Raw genomic sequence first — 18,289 nt, 5'->3', positions numbered from 1 at the left:
AAAAAATCTGCGGCTGTGTGGGGCTCCGCCCACGTAATTCATTCACACTGTTCTGTGAACGTGAAAACTACATGTACCAATAGCCTGTCCTTCTTTACAACAGCAAAATAAGATTTGTTTTAAAAATATAACCAATTTTAAGAAAGACTGCCTTTTTTTTTTTTTTTTTTTTTTTTTTTACAAGGACCTGGTGGGGATACCGATAGGGCTAAATAACTGCAAGAAAGAATGAAATACCTACCTAAGGAGCTGCTGAGATCTAGGTCTAAGAAGACGCTGACTTCAGAGTTTGCAGACACAGGAGGAGTAGAGGGGGTATTGGGGGAAATGGGTGGAGAGGTTGTTGACTCGTGTTCAGATTCAGTGATTCTGCTGAAGCTGATCTTGTAAGGTTCTCGCTCCAGGGGCATAGGGTGTCCGCGCAGCGTGCCAGAGGATGACAAGTGTCTCCCGCTGTTCGGTCGTATGCCTGGGGACTTGAGTGGATATGTGGTTTTCCGTGGCTGTAATAAACAAAAAAGTTGTGTTTTAAATTGACACCATTCATATTTGGCTAAATTTTTCAAAGATTAGGAATCTTAACAATGTCGCAAAAGTTTGTATTTAGATTTTTACATTTGCAAGAATTCAGTCCAGCCCTAAAAGAGATGTACAGGGTTTTTTTTTGGTTTAAGAATTATACTTACCTAGGTGGTAAGATGTTGCATCTGTCCCCCAGAACCGCTAACACTGAGAACTGAGCGATCAAACACTGCCGATCGCTCAGTTCTCACAGCTCCCTGAGCAGAGAGCTACTGACTGTCAGCCACCGCTGTCTACCCAGCCCCCCCCCCCCGCCCAATGCACACTGGGATGTGGAGGGGGCGGGAGTGGCCAGCTCAGGCGCTCAGCGGCTTGCTGAGAGCCTGAGCTGGGTGCTGGTCTAGGCATGTGGGCAGATCCCAACTCTATTGTCGCCATCTAGCCCGAGCCTGGACCGGCTCTGACGTCAGCGGGCTGTCTGCTGAAGGCAAGTCACAGGAGTGCAGAACAAACTAAACTACTGAGATCCTCAGGCTCTCAGCGGCTCGCTGAGAGCCTGAGCTGGGTGCTGGTCTAGGCATGTGGGCAGATCCCAACTCTATTGTCGCGATCTTGCACGAGCCTGGACCGGCTCTGACGTCAGCGGGCTTCAGTCGGCTGTCTGCTGAAGGCAGGTCACAGGAGTGCAGAACAAACTAAACTCCTGAGATCCACAGGAAAAGTACAGCCAAATGAGCTTTGGCTGTACTCATCTAACATCTAAAAAAAAAAAAAAAAAGTCTTAACATGTGTGACTCCTAAAACAGAGGAGGGCCTCTTTTCCTTCCTGGCATTCCCTCAACTCTCAATCATAAATTCACTTTAGATTAAATAGTTGTGAGGGCCCATCCCTCTAACCCCTCAAACCTATCCAAATCTAAAACCCTCCTACCCAGGATGGGAGCCAGGCGTGCCTATACATGTTAAGATCTATACAAAAAAAATAATAATTGAAAGCAAATCATTTTATTAAAAGCGGACTTCCACCCTAAAGTGGAGCTTCCGCTCATTGGAACCCTCCCCCCCTCCGGTGCCACAACGGGCACCTTTCAGGGGGGAGGGGGTTACAGATACCTGTATAATACAGGTATCCGCACCCACTTCCGGGCATAGATATCTGCAGAATCTGCGGGTATTTACGCCACTTCCTGCAGGGCCCCCCACTGTCTGCTGGGAAACGCACGGATCCCCGAGACAGCAGGGACTGTCCTTATTGCGCAGCGCAACTCATGCATGTGCAGTAGGGAACCAGGAAGTGAAGCCACAAGGCTCCACTTCCTGATTCCCATACCCAAGATGGCGGCGGCAGCACCAGAGAGCCGAGCGACAGATAGGCTTCGGGTGCCGACATCGCGGGCGCGCTGGGTGGGTAAGTGTCCATATTTTAAAAGTCAGCAGCTGCAGTATTTGTAGCTGCTGACTTAAAAAAAAAAAACGGTGGAACTCCGGCTTTAACCACTTGAGCTCCAGGCCTTTTTCTAGCACTGTTGTTTCCATGTAAAAATCTGTATTTTTTGCTAGAAAACTAGTTTGAATCCCTGAATATTATATATATTTTTTAAAGTCGAGGCCCTAGATAATAAAATGATGAACAAACAGATTATTGATAATTCTTAATCTACATAGGTAAATTCATTTAAAAATAATCCAAGCAGCGCTCCCTATCAGCTCTACAACATTGACATAGTAGATTTATGTATAATTTCACATGAAATATGAGTAAACCAAATTAATTGATCAATGAAATTAATCAATAAAATTAATCAATAATTCAAATCAATTAACCAATAATGTTGAGTTTTTGAAACTATTTAGCGCCGAGGTGAGAGAAATAATAAAATGATGGGTTTTGCAATTTTGTAGGTCAGCGCAGCAGTTTTTCAAACACAATTTTGTAGGCATAAAATGCATTTTTTTTTTTATTTTAATGCAAAAAAACACAATACATAACAACATTTATGGCAAAATATAAAACATGATGTATGCCGAGCAGATACCAAACATATCACGCTTTAAAATTGAGCATGCCTGTGCGACGGTGACAAACGATGTAAATGTTACTATCCATAGGCGACATTTTAAAAGCCTTTACAGGTTACCACTTTAGATTTACAGAAGTCTAGGGTTGCCCATGAGCTGACATTTGCCGGTGATACCTCACTTGTGGGACGTTCACAGTTTGAGTGTGAAACGACGCGCAGACGCTTTTGCGCACAAGCGTTTTTAAATTATTAAATCGATTTCGATATTTTTTTTTTAAAAATTTTTTTACACTGTTGCTTTAAATTTTGTATTTTATCACTTTTTTTGCTGTCAGGAGAAATTAAAAGCATTCTATTATACCAAGATCAGTGTTTGAGTGCTTTTGATCTTTGAAAATGGCGTTACCCGTCGACATTCGGGTAAACCGGAAGTGACATCAGGTCATTGCTTCTGGGGTACCATAGCTAAGAGCCAATCAAAGTTCGGCTCTCTGATCAGCCGGCGGAAGGGCCAGCTCCGGTTTCCTGGTGGGATGGGAAAGCCCAAGAAATCTGCGGGGGGGGGGGGGGGGGGGATTGCTTTTACAAGAGAGCTGACCGTCGTTTAAAAAAAAAATAAGAAAACGGTACCGGGATGATGCAGCTGATCATCCCTGTATAACCACTTGAAGTCCAGCAAGGTACGGATGTGTCACTTGTCGCCAAGTAGTTAAAATAATCATGCAGACATGGTAACGTGTGAGTACATATTACATTCTACGTATAATGATATTTTACAGTGGCCCACAGAATACTTACAAATCTAGGTGGCTGTTTGCAGCCTCTGGGTTCAATCTCTAGAGATTTATTGAATAAATGATCTGTAAAATCTTTCTCGGGTGTGTTCCCCATTGGGTTCAAATTCTCGAAGAATCTCTAGAAAAAAAACAAACAAACACAGTTACTCTCTACTCAGTATGGGTTATTTAACATACTGTATGTATGCAGCAGAATCCTAAAGAAATAGCACTAAATGATTTATTGGATAGCTATGTTTCTGGGGTTAATGAACATTAGGGTAACCCAGGCCTTATATATAGTACGCGAATGAATGAATATAGAACTGTATACCCCCAGCTTAAAGAGGAAGTAAACCCTAATGGGTTTACTTCCTCTTTCATTCCCTGCAAAGCATAATGGACTACTGTGCATCGCATCGTATAGTAGTCCATTATGTGTCACTTACCTGACACAGGAGCCAGTGAAGTCGCCGCTGTCCCCTGTAGTCCGCCGCATCCATCTTGTTGGTGGCGTCTCGCAGCTCCGCCGCTGTCATTCGGCGAAGCCGCGATGACGTCACTCCCGCGCATGCGCACGGGAGTCGACGCGCGCGGCAGCTCCATTCTTGGAAATGCCGCGCTCAGTGCGCCTGCGCGCCGCTGTCTTCGGGCAAATGTCTCCTAAACCATATAGGTTTAGGAGATATTTCTTGGACCTACAGGTAAGCCTTAATCTAGGCTTACCTGTAGGTGAAAGTGGTTTGTAAGGGTTTACAACCACTTTAAGTGCTGTGATCCTCAGCAGAGACCTGGCTGTTCTCGGAATATATTTAAATTCTTATGGTAAGCAGCGTTCTCACACTTAGCCCCACGACTCCATTCCTAGCTATAGTTATGGTGGGGCACTATCCAAAGTGGGTTCTTTTGCACTGCATGCCCATTCATTTTGTATGGGTTCAAGTCGCACTGCAAAGGTATCGGTTTTAGGTATCTGAGCATTTGCACGAGTACTCATGACACTCTTAACACAGATACTGGTGCAACTTTGACACATTTTGCCCTCGATCCATACCCGGATATCGGCTTCTATCCGTAAACAGTAAGGCTGGTTCTGGTACTGTTGAATCTCTCCCGTGATTTCTGCCACTTTCCGCCTCTTACTGAAATTGATGAGCTCTTTGCCATGTCTCTTCAGGAAGTCCGGGTTACCTTCTTCAGTCTTCAGTATATTGGTTAAATATATTCCTGGAATAAAGGAAAACAATCATGTGCTCATTAGTGAGACATATACCAACAGAATGAAGGTGGAAACCAAGGCGTGGGGCAGCAATCTCAATATTTTGCAGACTGAAGGTTCAGCTAAACTTTTGGCTATGGTAGTATGGAGGAAAAAAAATAAAAAATCAAGGTGCTAAAAACAATGCAAGATGATATGGGAAATGACCACCCTTTTAAAGAATTAGTAAACCCTGATGGGTTTTACTTCCTCTGTCTCCCTGCAAAGGTAAAGCATAATGGGCTACTATGCATCGCATAGTAGTCCATTATGTGTCACTTACCTGACACAGGAGCCAGTGAAGTCACCGCTGTCCCCTGTTGTCCGGCACATCCATCTTCTTCCTGGTATCGCTGCTCCGGCCACTCACAGCGCCGGAGCAGCGATGCCGTCACTTCCGCGCATGCGCACGGAAGCCGCCACTAACGGCGTATCGCCGTTAGCAGCGGCATGCTGCCAACGGCGATAGTGCACCTGTGTGGCGCTATCTATGGTGCATGCGCCGTAGACAGCTGTCACTGTCTTTAAGTAAATATCTCCTAAACCGTGTAGGTTTAGGAGATATTTCTTGGACCTACAGGTGAGCCTTAATCTAGGCTTACCTGTAGGTCAAAGTGGTTTGTAAGGGTTTACAACCACTTTAAGCCTGTAATAATACCTACTAGTTCCATCACCATTGACTGCAAACTTCACTCTCTTGCAACACTACACCAGCTGAGGAACCTAGAGACTCTGGAACTTGCAAGCGTTCGGGGTGTCTGCGCTACCCCCCGCCCCCCAACCCCCATGAGAGGTTACTACAGCTATGCATGGACTCAATGATGTAGGCAGCCAATGGATGAACCACAACACACAATGGACCATGCAAGCATTTGTTGCACCCTGAAATGCGGAATGCTGAAGATTCTTCAACTGCAAGAATTCAAAGGTTAGATCACTGGCAGCTGGACTGGTAAGCACTGGTATTCTTGTACAGTGCTCTAGCCGACCTGTAAGTATAGATCTTTTTTTTCCAGATGAGGTCTTTTCTCCCTTTAAAAGGGGTAGAACATATTTACTAATACTACACATCTATTTATATTTACAGTTTACTTCTGTACCCAACTCCTGATGAATGGCATAAGGCCATGAAACGCGTCGAGTTTTTCATGGGGTGCTCAGTCAAGTCTGGCTCATTACTTATTCACTGGTCCATATATATCTTTCATACATTCAAAATGTATTGAGTGCATGGTGTACCAATGTCTGCTAATATGAAATACCGTATATTACATTCATCAATGTTTACTATCTCTCATAGTATGCCAAGCTGACATATATGTATCCATTATGTTTATACCGTGTGCGTGTGTGCGTGTGCGTGTGTGCGTGTGTGTGTATATATAAAAAAAATTTTTTTTACTAGTGTTACAAATAAAAAATGTTTACTAAATACTCTACCTCCACAAGTCAATTGCCTCATTTCAAGTCCCACATTCCCTTCTTATATACCTGTTATTCTTGTATAGGCTGCCCTTTTTTTTTTTTTTTTGGCGGCTGTCCCTTTGAGAGCAAAGCACTTAAAGCGGTAGTAAACCCATCCTTTGCTATTTCCACCATATCGAGCTTCCTACCTTATCCCGTTCTGTCTAATATGTCCTTTTCTTATCAATGACGTAAACAGCGCATGCGCATAGTGCCATTTTTCCGGCGGGCTCTTCTTCTTTCCGGAAAATTGGCGTTTACATGCGGGGGGGGGGCTGCATCATTTCTTTTACGTGGCATCAGCTCCGAAATTCCGCGATAATGTTTGACATTCATAAGCTGAGCCTTAAAGAGGAAGTAAACCCTGATGAGTTTACTTCCTCTTTCATTCCCTGCAAAGGCAAAGCATAATGGACTACTATGCATGGCATAGCAGTCCATTACGTGACACAGGAGCCAGCGAAGTCAGCGCTGTCCCCTATAGTCCCAAGCATCCATCTTCTCGGTGGGGTCTCGCTGCTCCACAGCTGTCATTAGGAGAAGCAGCGATAACGTCACTCCCGCGCATGCGCACGGGAGCCGATACGCGCGGCAGCTCGGTCGGTGAAAATGCCGCGCTCAGTGCACCGCTGTTTACGGCGCATGCGCCGTAGACAGCGGTGCCCGTCTTCGGGCAAATATCTCCTAAACCGTGTAGGTTAAGGAGATATTTCTTGGACCTACAGGTAAGCCTTAATCTAGGCTTACCTGTAGGTCAGAGTGGTTTGTAAGGGTTTACAACCTTTTTAACCCGGCAGCGAGCGTGCGAGATTAGGGACATGGAAAGGGAGTAAGGGCGCACGTAATAACAGTATTGAACACGGAAGACAGAAGTGAGCATGGCGGCGGCTGCAGGGGAAAAGAGCTTTATCAAATACAACGTTTTTACAAGTAAGAAGCCTTCATATATTTTCCCTATATGGCGCTTTGATTTAAAGTAACTTGATGAACTTCATTCTGTGTTTTTTTGGGTAGAAGTATGAGAATTTACTACCACCTTAACATTCTCAAAAAGAGAGGTCAACTATGATAGAGCCGTCATAAATAATTCTTTAACCCTTTCATGACAGACTATTTTTGACATTTGGTGTTTAGAAGTTAAAATCCATATTTTTTTGCTAGAAAATTACTTGGAACCCCCAAACATTATATATATATATATATATATATATATATATATATATATATATTTAGCAGAGACTCTAGAGACTAAAACGGCAATTGCTGAAATATTTTATGTCACACGGTATTTGCGCAGCGGTGTTTTAAACGCAACTATTTGGGAAAAGGGACACTTTCATGAATTAAAAAAAAAAACTAAACAGTGAAATTAACCCAATTTTTTTTTGCATAATGTGAAAGATAATGTTATGCCGAGTAAACAGATACCAAACATGTCATACTTTATAATCGCACGCACTTGTGGAATGACGACAAACTACGGTACCTAAAAATCTCAATAGGCGACGCTTTCAACTTTTTTTCCCGGTTACCAGGTTAGAGTTACAGAGGAGTTCTAGTACTAGAATTATTGCTCTTGCTCAGACGATCGTGGCGATACCTCACATGTGTGATTTGAACACCATTTGCATATGCGGGCGCAACTTCCATATGCGTTTACTTTGCTGCGCAAGCTCGTGGGGACGGGGAGGGGGCGCTTTAAAAAAAAATTCTTATTTATTTTAAAATTAATAAATTGTTTTTAAAAATAATAATAATAATTTGATCACTTTTATTGCTGTCACAAGCCAAGTAAACATCCCTTGTGACAGTAATAGGTGGTGACAGGTACTCTTTAGACCCCCGATCCCTCCTTTACACTTCAAAGTATTCAGATCGCCGTTTTCGGCGATTCTGAATACTGTATATATTTTTAAATCCGGTGCCATTGGCAGCCGAGTCATGACGTCGCTTCCGTGTTTACAATTAGGAGACTGGAATGAAGCGGCTTACGGCTTCATTCCAATCCCTCACTAGCCGCCAGAGGCATCGGATTCTGCATCGGTGCTCCCGATTGAACGGGAGCCCTGGTAAGAGCGGATACTAGCTCATTATGGCTTTTCCCTTGCAGGTCAGAAAAAAAAAAAAAAAAAAACGTTAGCGGGTTTACTCCCGCTTTAACATGAAAACCTTCGACCTTTACAACTCCTTTAATGCAGCCCAGAAATTAGACCATGTTTCGGGTCAACAGAAGGGTGAATCTCCCGAATGTCACACCAAACTTTATAAAACTACAAGTCCCAGCATGCTCTATGAGTTTCTAATGCAAAGCCACATTTACGTTTCACTGCAGTCACTAAAAGTGGAAAGCGACTTACCAAAGAAAGGCACACAAGGTGGGTTGATTGACTTGAGTTTTGCCAGATATTTTTTGAAGTGATCCTGACTAAGTTCCACAGCTTCATCCAAGATTTTCCTCTTCCTTTCCTGTAATGCCTGTAATGTAACAAAACGTAATGCTTTACTTTCACTCTAAAGCCCCATACACACACGGTCAGAAATTCCGCCAGCAAAAGTCGGATGAGAGCTTTTGGTCAAAAATTCTGACCGTGTGTGCGCTCCATCGGACTTTTTGCTGGCAGAATTCCAGTCAGCAAAAGATTGAGAGCAGGTTCTCTATTTTTCGGTCGGAAAAATGTTCCGATCGGAAATTCCGATAGTCTGTACAAATTCCGGTGCTACGCATGCTCGGAAATAATTAGACGCATGCTCGGAAGCATTGAATTTAATTTTCTCTTGTACATCACCGCGTTCTTGGCGGTCGAAAGTTCAGAGAACTTTAGTATGACCCGTGTGTATGCAAGCCAAACTTGAGTGGAATTCTGTCGGAAAAACCATCCAAATTTTTTCCAACAGAAAATCTGCTGTGTTTGGGGCATAACCCTTAGCAGGTATAATTTTTAGCATAGAATCCTTTTTAAGTGAAAAGGGTCACAATATATACAGTGGGGAAAATGATTATTTGATCCCCTGCAGATTTGGTACATTTGCCCACTTACAAAGAAACGAAGGGTCTATAATTCTTATCATAGGTATATTTTAAATACTAGAGACAGAATAGCAACCAAAAATCCAGAAAAAAAAAAAAAAACACATGATACAAATGTTATAAATTGAGTTGCAGTTCAGTAAGTATTTGATCCCCAAGGAAAACATGACTTAGTACTTGGTGAAGAAACCCTTGAGGTAAGACGTTTCTTGTAATTGGTGACCGGGTTTGCACACATCTCAGGAGGGATTTTGGTTCACTCTTCTTTACAGATCTTCTCTAAATCCTTAAAGTGGTTGTAAACCCCTACAAACCACTTTGACCTACGGGTAAAGCCTAGATTAAGGCTTACCTGTAGGTCCAAGAAATATCTCCCAAACCTACACGGTTTAGGAGATATTTGCCCGAAGACGGGCCCCGCTGTCTACGGCGCATGCGCCGTAGACAGCGGCGCGCAGGCGCATTGAGCGTGGCATCGTCGATGACGAAGATGCCGCACGTCTCGGCTCCCGTGCGCATCACAGCGCCGGAGCAGCGAGACCCACGGAGACCCACCAAGAAGATGGACGCTCGGAACTACAGGGGACAGCGGTGACTTCGCTGGCTCCTGTGTCAGGTAAGTGACACATAATGGACTACTATGCGATGCATAGTAGTCCATTATGCTTTACCTTTGCAGGGAATGAAAGAGGAAGTAAACTCATCAGGGTTTACTTCCTCTTTAAGGTCTCTTTGCTGTCACTTGGCAACTCAAAGTTTCAGCTCCCTCCATATATTTTCTATAGGATTAAGGTCTGGAGACTGACTAGGCCACTCTATGACCTTAATGTGTTTCTTCTTGAGCCACTCCTTTGTTGCCTTGGAGGTATGTTTTTGGTCATGGTCATGCTGGAAGACCCACCCATGACCCATTTTTAGTGTTCTGGCTGAGGAAAGAAGGTTCTCATCCAAGATTTTACAATACACGGTCCTTTTCATTGGCCCCCCTCAATACGGCAAAGTCAGCCTGTACCCTTAGCAGAGAAACAGCCCCAAAGCATAAATGTTTCCACCTCCATGCTTGATTGTAGGGATGGTGTTCTTAGGGTCATAATCAGCGAGTCCAGTTAATGCCATAAAGCTAAATTTTGATCTCATCTGACAGCACTTTCTCCCAATCCTTTTCTGAATCATTTAGATGTTCATTGGCAAACTTCAGCTGGGCCTGTACATGTGCCTTCTTGAGGAGGGGGACCTTGCGGGCGCAGCAAGAATTCAATCCATGGCAGTGTATTGTGTTACCGATGGTTTATTTGGATACTGTGGTCCCAAATGCCTTGAGATCATTCACAAGCTCCTGCCGTGTAGTTCTGGGCTGATCCCTCACTTTTCTCAGGATCATCCTCACCCCATGAGGCAAAATCTTAAATGGAGCTCCAGACCGAGGGCGATTGATGCTTATTTTGTATTTCCTCCATTTGCGAATAATCGCTCCAACAGTTGTCTCCTTCTCATCAAGCTTCTTGCTGATGGTCTTGTAGCCCATTCCAGGCTTTTGCAGGTCTACAATCTTGTCCCTGATGTGCTTTGACGGTTCTTTGGTCTTGCCCATGATGGTGGGTTTGAATGTAAGAACGAGATTCTGTGGACAGGTGTTTTTTATACACATTGATAGGACTAATCTGTGTACCACATGAGCACATACTGTAGTCCAGGAATATGCAATTAGCCGGACCTCCAGCTGTTGCAGAACTACAAGTCCCATGAGGCATAGCAAGACTCTGACAGCCGCAAGCATGACACCCAGAGGCAGAGGCATGATGGGACTTGTAGTTTTGCAACAGCTGGAGGTCCGCTAATTGCATATCCCTGGTGTAGTCAGTCTGTTGGAGCCAGAAATATTGTTGGTTGGTAGAAGATCAAATACTTTACTCACTGAACTGCAACAAAATATATAACATTTGTATCATGTGCTTTTTCAGGATTTTTTGGTTGATATTCTGGCTCTATCATTAATCAGTTCAGCCCCGGAAGATTTTACCCCCTTCCTGACCAGAGCGCTTTTTACAATTTGGCACTGCGTCGGGTTAACTGACAATTGCGCGGTCGCTTCACGTGGCTCCCAAACTAAATTTGCTCCCTTTTTTTCCCCATAAATAGAGACTTCTTTGGTTGGTATTTGAGCACCTCTGCAGTTTTTATTTTTTGTGCTATAAACAAAAAAAGAGCAACAATTTTGAAAATTTATTATTTTTTATTTTTTTTTACTTTTTGCTATAATTAATATCACCAAACATTAAAAAAATAAAATTATTCATCAGTTTAGGCCGATGTATATTCTTCTACATATTTTTGGTTAAAAAAAACAACTGATTACTGTGTAAATGACACTGGTAGGGGAGGGGTTAACACTAGGGGGCGATCAAGGGGTTAAATGCATGTTCCCTCAGTTGTGTGTTCCAATTGTATGGGGATAGGACTGAGTAGGAGAGGAAACATTTTACTGTTCCTACTCAGTAGGAACAAACAACGTCTCCTGTTCTCTGACAGCACAGGGATTTGTGTGTTTACACATACAAATCTAAGTGCTGGCGCTAGATCGCAACCGCCGGCCACGTGCATCGGGTCCACCGCCGTGCAGCGGGCATGCGCGTGCACTCTGGCGGCTCTTAAAGGAACACCGTACCTGTACGGGGTTTCATGCAGGGGAGCAATTCTGCCCCCTTTATATATACGAGAGCCAGTCGGGTACCGGTTAAAAATACACCTATGCTAACAATTACAGACCCTTCATCCCTTTGTAAGTGGACAAACTTACAAAATATGCAGGGGATCAAATACTTATTTTACCCACTGTACTAATACCAGGGGTGCAATATTTTACTAGGAGTTACTTGACTACCTTTCCCTGTAACAGCGGTCAACTGTGGCAATACAGGTAATTGATTTTAGCATAAAAGTATGCTTCAATCATGGACAGGCAAGTAGGAGAGCTGTCAGCATAGTCAGTACACTGCTAGGGATAACTAGGGATACTTTGGATTGTTATACTTGTAATGGCAATAATAATAATAATAAACCTAAGGGCCGGTTCACACTGCAGGCGATGCGAGGCGACACCGACTTGCCTCGCCGCGATCTGCCGCGACCTCAGCGGCAACTTGCAGATGGCTTCTGTATAGAAGTCAATGCAAGTCGCCCCGAGGTCGCCCGAAAGTAGTACAGGAACCTTTTTTCTGAGTCGGAGCGACTCGAGTCGCTCCTCTCAGAACGGTTCCATTGTACAGAACGGGGGCGACTTGTCAGATAGCGGCGAGGCGAGTCGTGTCGCCTCGCCCGCAATGTGAACCGGCTCTGTCGATATTTTATGGCATAATGACAAATGCTCTTGCACACAATTTCACGTTAACTCCAATATAAACTTCTTTGAACTCTAGCTTCTATATACGTTTTGTAGAATGACTGACCTCAGCCATCCTTTAAGGTTTTATCTGAGGAGGAACTCTGGGATTTTAGGCTGGGTTCACACCGGAGCGATGCGGGAACGTCGCGAATCCGCGGCGTTTTCCCGCATCGCATGCCTCCCGCCGGCAGTTCACACTGCCCTATGCGGACTGCTGGGAGTGTCAGTGAAATCTTAATGACACCCCCAGATCAGTTCGCATAATCGCAGTGCGATCTGCAAACTGGGACAGGAATCGGATCACATGGTGTGAACACCCATGCGATCCGATTCTGCTGCAGTCCAAAAAAAGGGTCCTGTGCGAGTTTGCGGCGGCTGCGATGCAAATTCAGCCGTACTATCTGTATGGCTGAACTTGCATCGCACAGAGATCGCATGTGATTTGCACTGCGGTGCGAATCACATCCGGGGGTCTCCCAGCCGCAGCGGTGTGAACCCAGCCGTAGACTGCATTAGGCATACAAGGGTCCATTTCAGTCTGTAGCAGAATCTCAGAAAACAATAAACCCGGGCTCACACTATAACCTGCTGCGGAACGCACAGGAGCGCTGTGCGTCCCTGTTCCCCATTTCAGGCTGGGTTCACACTGCTGCGGTGATGAGAATCGGATGTGATTCGCACCGCACTGCAGTGCAAATCACATGCGATCTCTGTGCGATGCGAGTTCAGCCATACAGATGGTATGGCTGAATTCGCATCGCATCCGGCCCAAACTCGCACAGGAGCCTTTTTTTGGTCCGCAGCAGAATCGGATCGCATGGGTGTTCACACCATGCGATCCGATTCCTGTCCGAGTTTGCAGATCGCATTGCAATATGTGAACTGATCTGGGGGTCGTCATTAACTTTTCACTGACACTCCCAGCAGTTCGCATAGGGCAGTGTGAACTGCCGCAGGGATGCATGCGATGCGGGAACCCGCAGTAGATTCGCAGCGTTCCCGCATCACAGCAGTGTGAACCCAGCCTTAGGGACGAATCAGGGCTGATTCTATGCCTGAATTCGGCCCTGAAACGGAGCCGAAGACGCACGCGTCTTTTCTGCAGTGCGCTCCGCAGCCGCCCCCGGAGATATGTGAACAGGCTACAGAGGGAGCCAGTCACATTCTCCCACTATGCGAATTAGATGCGGCTGAAACGCACATGTAATTCGCATAGGTGTGAACGGGGGCTAAATCTACATTGCTAGGGCAGATATGCAAATGTGTTTTCCTACACTTTAGGTGATGAGGGGGTTCCTATGGAGAGCTATTCACTCTCTCATGTGCTTCATATGTCCCCACCAAACAATTAAAACCCCCTGCCAGGTTTTAATTGTTGTCTGTCATCCAAACGAGGAGGCCCACATTTTCTGTCCTCGTGACTATTGTCTCCGATACAAAAAGTAGTGGGAAATTTTCAAAAATGTTAGCATTGTCACAGTAATAGGAAGTCAGGGGAAATAAGGAAACTTATTCTGACTACTGTCACAGAGGGGATTTCCCCAACTTTGGAGAGATTTCATTTTACTTCCTGCTGTATCGCTGGGGGAAAAAGTGAAGGCAGCAAAGATGAAAAAAACTGTTGGGGGTCCTAATCATACCCTACTCTATGCAAAATGACAATATATATATATATATATATATATATATATATATATATATACACATACATACATACATACATATATATATATATATATACACACATATATATACATACACACACACACATACACACACACACACACACACACATACATATACATATATATATATATATATATATATATATATATATATATATATATATATATATATATATATAGATAGATAGATAGATAGATATAAATATACACACACATTTGTGCTCATAAGTTTACATACCCTGGCAGAATTTATGATTTCTTGGCCGTTTTTCAGAGAATATGAACGATAACACAAACGTCTCTCTTTCACGCATGGTCAGTGTTTGGCTGAAGCCATTTACTATCAATCAGCCGTGTTTACTCTTTTTAACCACTTAAGGACCAGGCCTCTTTTTCAGACTCGTTGTTTACATGTTTAAAACTGTTTTTTTTGCTAGAAAATTACTTAGAACCCCCAAACATTATATATATATATATATATATATATATATATATATATATATATATATATATATATATATATATATATATATATATATATATTTTTTTCTAACACCCTAGAGAATAAAATGGCAGTCATTGCAATACTTTTTTTCACACCGTATTTGCGCAGCGGTCTTACAAGCGCACTTTTCTTTGGGAAAAAAAAATCACTTTTTTGAATAAAAAAAAAAAGATAACAGTAAAATTAGTCCAATTTTTTTTTATATTGTGAAAGATAATGTTACGCCCAGTAAATTGATACCCAACAGGTCACGCTTCAAAATTGCACCCGCTCGTGGAATGGCATCAAACTTTTACCTTCAAAAATCTCCATAAGCGACATTTAAAAAAATTCTACAGGTTGCATGTTTTGCGTTACAGAGGAAATCTAGGGCTAGAATTATTGTTCTCGCTCTACCGATCGCGGCGATACCCTCACATGTGTGGTTTGACTACCGTTTTCATATGCAGGCGCTACTCACATATGCGCTCGCTTCTGTGCGCAAGCTCGTCGGGACGGGGTGTTTTAAAAAAAATATATATTTTTTTCTTATTTATTTAACTTGATTTTATTTATTTTTACACTGTTTAAAAAAAAAAAAATGGATCACTTATATTCCTATTACAAGGAATGTAAACATCCCTTGTAATAGAAAAACAGGTCCTCTTAAATATGAGATCTGGGGTCAAAAAGTCCTAAGATCTCATATTTGGACTTAAATGCAATAAAAAAAAAAAAAAAAAAAAAAAATAGCGTCATTTGAAAAAATGACATTGAAAAAATTTTCCTTTTATGAGCGGAAGTGATGTTTTGATGTCGCTTCCGCCCTCCTATGGTATAGAGACGAGTGGGGGCCCATCTTAGTCTCACTCGTCTCCATACCCAGCAACGTGAAGGACCCGATCGCCTCCACCGCTACCGACGGCTCCGGTAAGTGGCGGAGGGCGCGGGAGAGCGGCGGGAGGGGGGGTGGCACCTATCCCACCGCCGATAACGGTGATCTCGCGGTGAACCTGATCCGGAGACCACCATTTATAGTAAACCAGACCGCTTCCTGCTGTAACGCTGGTTATCTCAGTTGTGGCAGCAGCTGATGCCGTTACCGAGATATCGCTCTTCAAAGTGCCGCCGTATATATACAGCAAGCGGTCCTTAAGTGGTTAACCACTTAAGGATCGAGCGTCTTTCTGCGATTTATTGTTTACAAGTTAAAAACACTTTTTTTGCTAGCAAATTACGTGGAACCCCTAAACATACTTTTTTTTTTCCCCAACACCCTAGACCAGGGATATGCAATTAGCGGACCTCCAGCTGTTGCAAAACTACAAGTCCCATCATGCCTCTGCCGCTGGGTGTCATTCTTTTGGCTGTCAGAATCTTGCTATGCCTCATGGGAATTGTAGTTCTGCAACAGCTGGAGGTCCGCTAATTGCATATCCCTGCCTTAGAGAATAAAATTAAATTTTTCAAGCATCAGAGTTGACATAAGTGACATAAAACATGCCAAAAGTAGTACATCACGTACCTCAAAGGTGTGATCCAGCCGATACACGGGAACAGAGTTCACTGCACTCACTATCTCTAGAACACCATTAAAATTGTTTAAGTCTTGGAACACCTGAAGGATTTCAATGATTCGACTGAAGACAGCCACTCGCTCCTCAAAATGTTCAGTTTCCACAAGACACCTGTACAACAAAAGAAAGAGAAAAAACATGAAACTATAAAAAAAAAAAAAAAAAATCGATGAAACTATACATTACAGCTTATGAGCTCAAAGCGACCCTTACTGCTCCTTGTGATATTCTAATAGAAAACAAAATTCCAGCCAGACAAGGAGGGGTATTATCATTGTATCTGGGCCAACTTCACACATCAGCTATAAACATCTGAACTAAGTGTATTTTTACACAGAGTTTTCACAGCTGCTCTCTGGGTATTTCTAGATAGCTGTAAAGATTTCTATGCACAGTTTCTGTTAGATGGTATAGAATAAGAAATTCCACAAATCTGGTTTTTAGCAGAAACAAAATCTCTATAGACATGGCAAGGATGTTTTCAAATGTTTCTGCACATGCTTTCCTGCTTCTGTTCTGTAGATCTACATACAGCCTATTCTAGTCCATTCGAATTCTTGTTTCATAACTTTAGAATGAGGGCTAAGCAGAAAGTACTACCTTGGAGCAGTGGTCACCAGGACAGAACATGAGTGAATCTCCCAAATGGGAACAAAATAAATGTGGCAAAGTTCTTACCCCTCCTATGTCTATCCAAAATTAGAAAAAGCTGCTGGCCCGAGTTCCATTTTAATCAATTAACATTGAATTCCAGACAAACACACAGATGAAAAACATATAAAAGGGAGTAGTACTAAAGCGATAGTAAGCCACTGGGTATTTTTTTTTTTTCCTGGCCTGCAAGGTAATATCATAATGTGCTAGTATGTATTGCATACTAGAAGACTACGTGACACTTACCTGAAAACGAAGCCCTCAATTGAAGGGCTGTCATTGCTGGAGCCGCGTCCATCTTCACCTGTCTTCCTTCGGGGTCCGCGGACTCTGACTGGCTGCAGCCTTGATGACGTCACTCCTGCGCATGTGCGGGGGAGCCGCCGTTAACGGCACAGGACTCTGAAAGAACAGCCCGAGTGGCAGTTCCTTCAGAGTGCATGTGCCGATGTCATTGGCTGCAAATACAGTAAATATCTCCTAAACGGTACAAGTCAAAGATGGGTGTTTACTACCTCTTTAACCACTTCCCGACCGGCGCACGCTGATGATACGTCGGCAGAATGGCACGGGCAGGCAAATGGGCGTACCTGTACATCCCTTTAAATTTGCCACCCTGCCATCGCGAGTGCGCCACCGGCGGCGCGCCCGCGTGTCGGTCGGGACCCCCGTGAGTCCGGTCGCGGCTCCCGCAGATTGTGTGATCATCTCACGGGGCAGCTGAACTAGGAGATGCCATAGTAAACAGCATCTCCCAGTTCTGCCTAGCAACAAATGACGCTGATCTCTGCTCTATGTGATTGGAGCAGAGATCAGTGTTCACTAAAAGAAAGCCCAGCCCCCAACAGTTAGTAACACGCCCCCTAGGAACACTTAACCCCTACACTGCCACCCGCTGGTTAACCCCTTCACTGCCAGTGTCATTTACACAGGAATCACTGCATTTGTATAGCACTGATTGCTGTATAAATGACAATGGTCCCAAAAATGTGTCAAAAATGTCCGATGTGTCCGTCGCAATGTCGCAGTCACAATAAAAATCGCTGATCGCTGCCATTACTAGTAAAAAAAAATATTAATAAAAATGCCATAAAACTATCCCCTATTTTGTAGACGCTATAACTTTTGCACAAACCAATCAATAATTGCTTATTGCGATTTTTTTTACCAAAAATATGTAGAAGAATACGTATCGGCCTAAACTGAGGGAAAAAAAAGTTTCTTTTATATATTTTTGGGGGATATTTATTATAACAAAATGTAAAAAATAATGAGTTTTTTTCAAAATTGTCGCTCTATTTTTGTTTATAGCGCAAAAAATAAAAACCGCAGGGGTGATCAAATGGCACTAAAATAAAGCTATTTGTGGGAAAAAAAAGGATGTAAATTTTGTTTGGGAGCCACGTCGCACGACCGCGCAATTGTCAGTTAAAGCGAC

At 43.4% G+C, this 18,289-nt stretch overlaps 1 protein-coding gene across 1 annotated transcript in view; it reads right to left on the bottom strand.

The window, feature by feature from the left end:
- The window catches only part of SOS2 (SOS Ras/Rho guanine nucleotide exchange factor 2), a 187,243-nt gene that overhangs the window by 13,882 nt on the left and 155,072 nt on the right, over positions 1 to 18,289 (bottom strand). Inside the window, exons 16-20 of the mRNA XM_077467601.1 lie at positions 16,146 to 16,308; positions 8,399 to 8,516; positions 4,374 to 4,546; positions 3,342 to 3,458; positions 242 to 503 (exon numbers count right to left, since the gene is read on the bottom strand). Coding sequence (XP_077323727.1) covers positions 242 to 503; positions 3,342 to 3,458; positions 4,374 to 4,546; positions 8,399 to 8,516; positions 16,146 to 16,308 — 833 coding nt within the window. The remainder of the gene's footprint in view (positions 1 to 241; positions 504 to 3,341; positions 3,459 to 4,373; positions 4,547 to 8,398; positions 8,517 to 16,145; positions 16,309 to 18,289) is intronic.

Source organism: Lithobates pipiens, unplaced genomic scaffold (assembly GCF_037356315.1).
Source record: "Lithobates pipiens isolate NorthernLeopardFrog02 unplaced genomic scaffold, aLitPip1_a1.2 Scaffold_57, whole genome shotgun sequence".
Lineage (NCBI taxonomy): Eukaryota > Metazoa > Chordata > Amphibia > Anura > Ranidae > Lithobates > Lithobates pipiens.
This window is presented reverse-complemented; position numbering and strand designations above follow the sequence as displayed.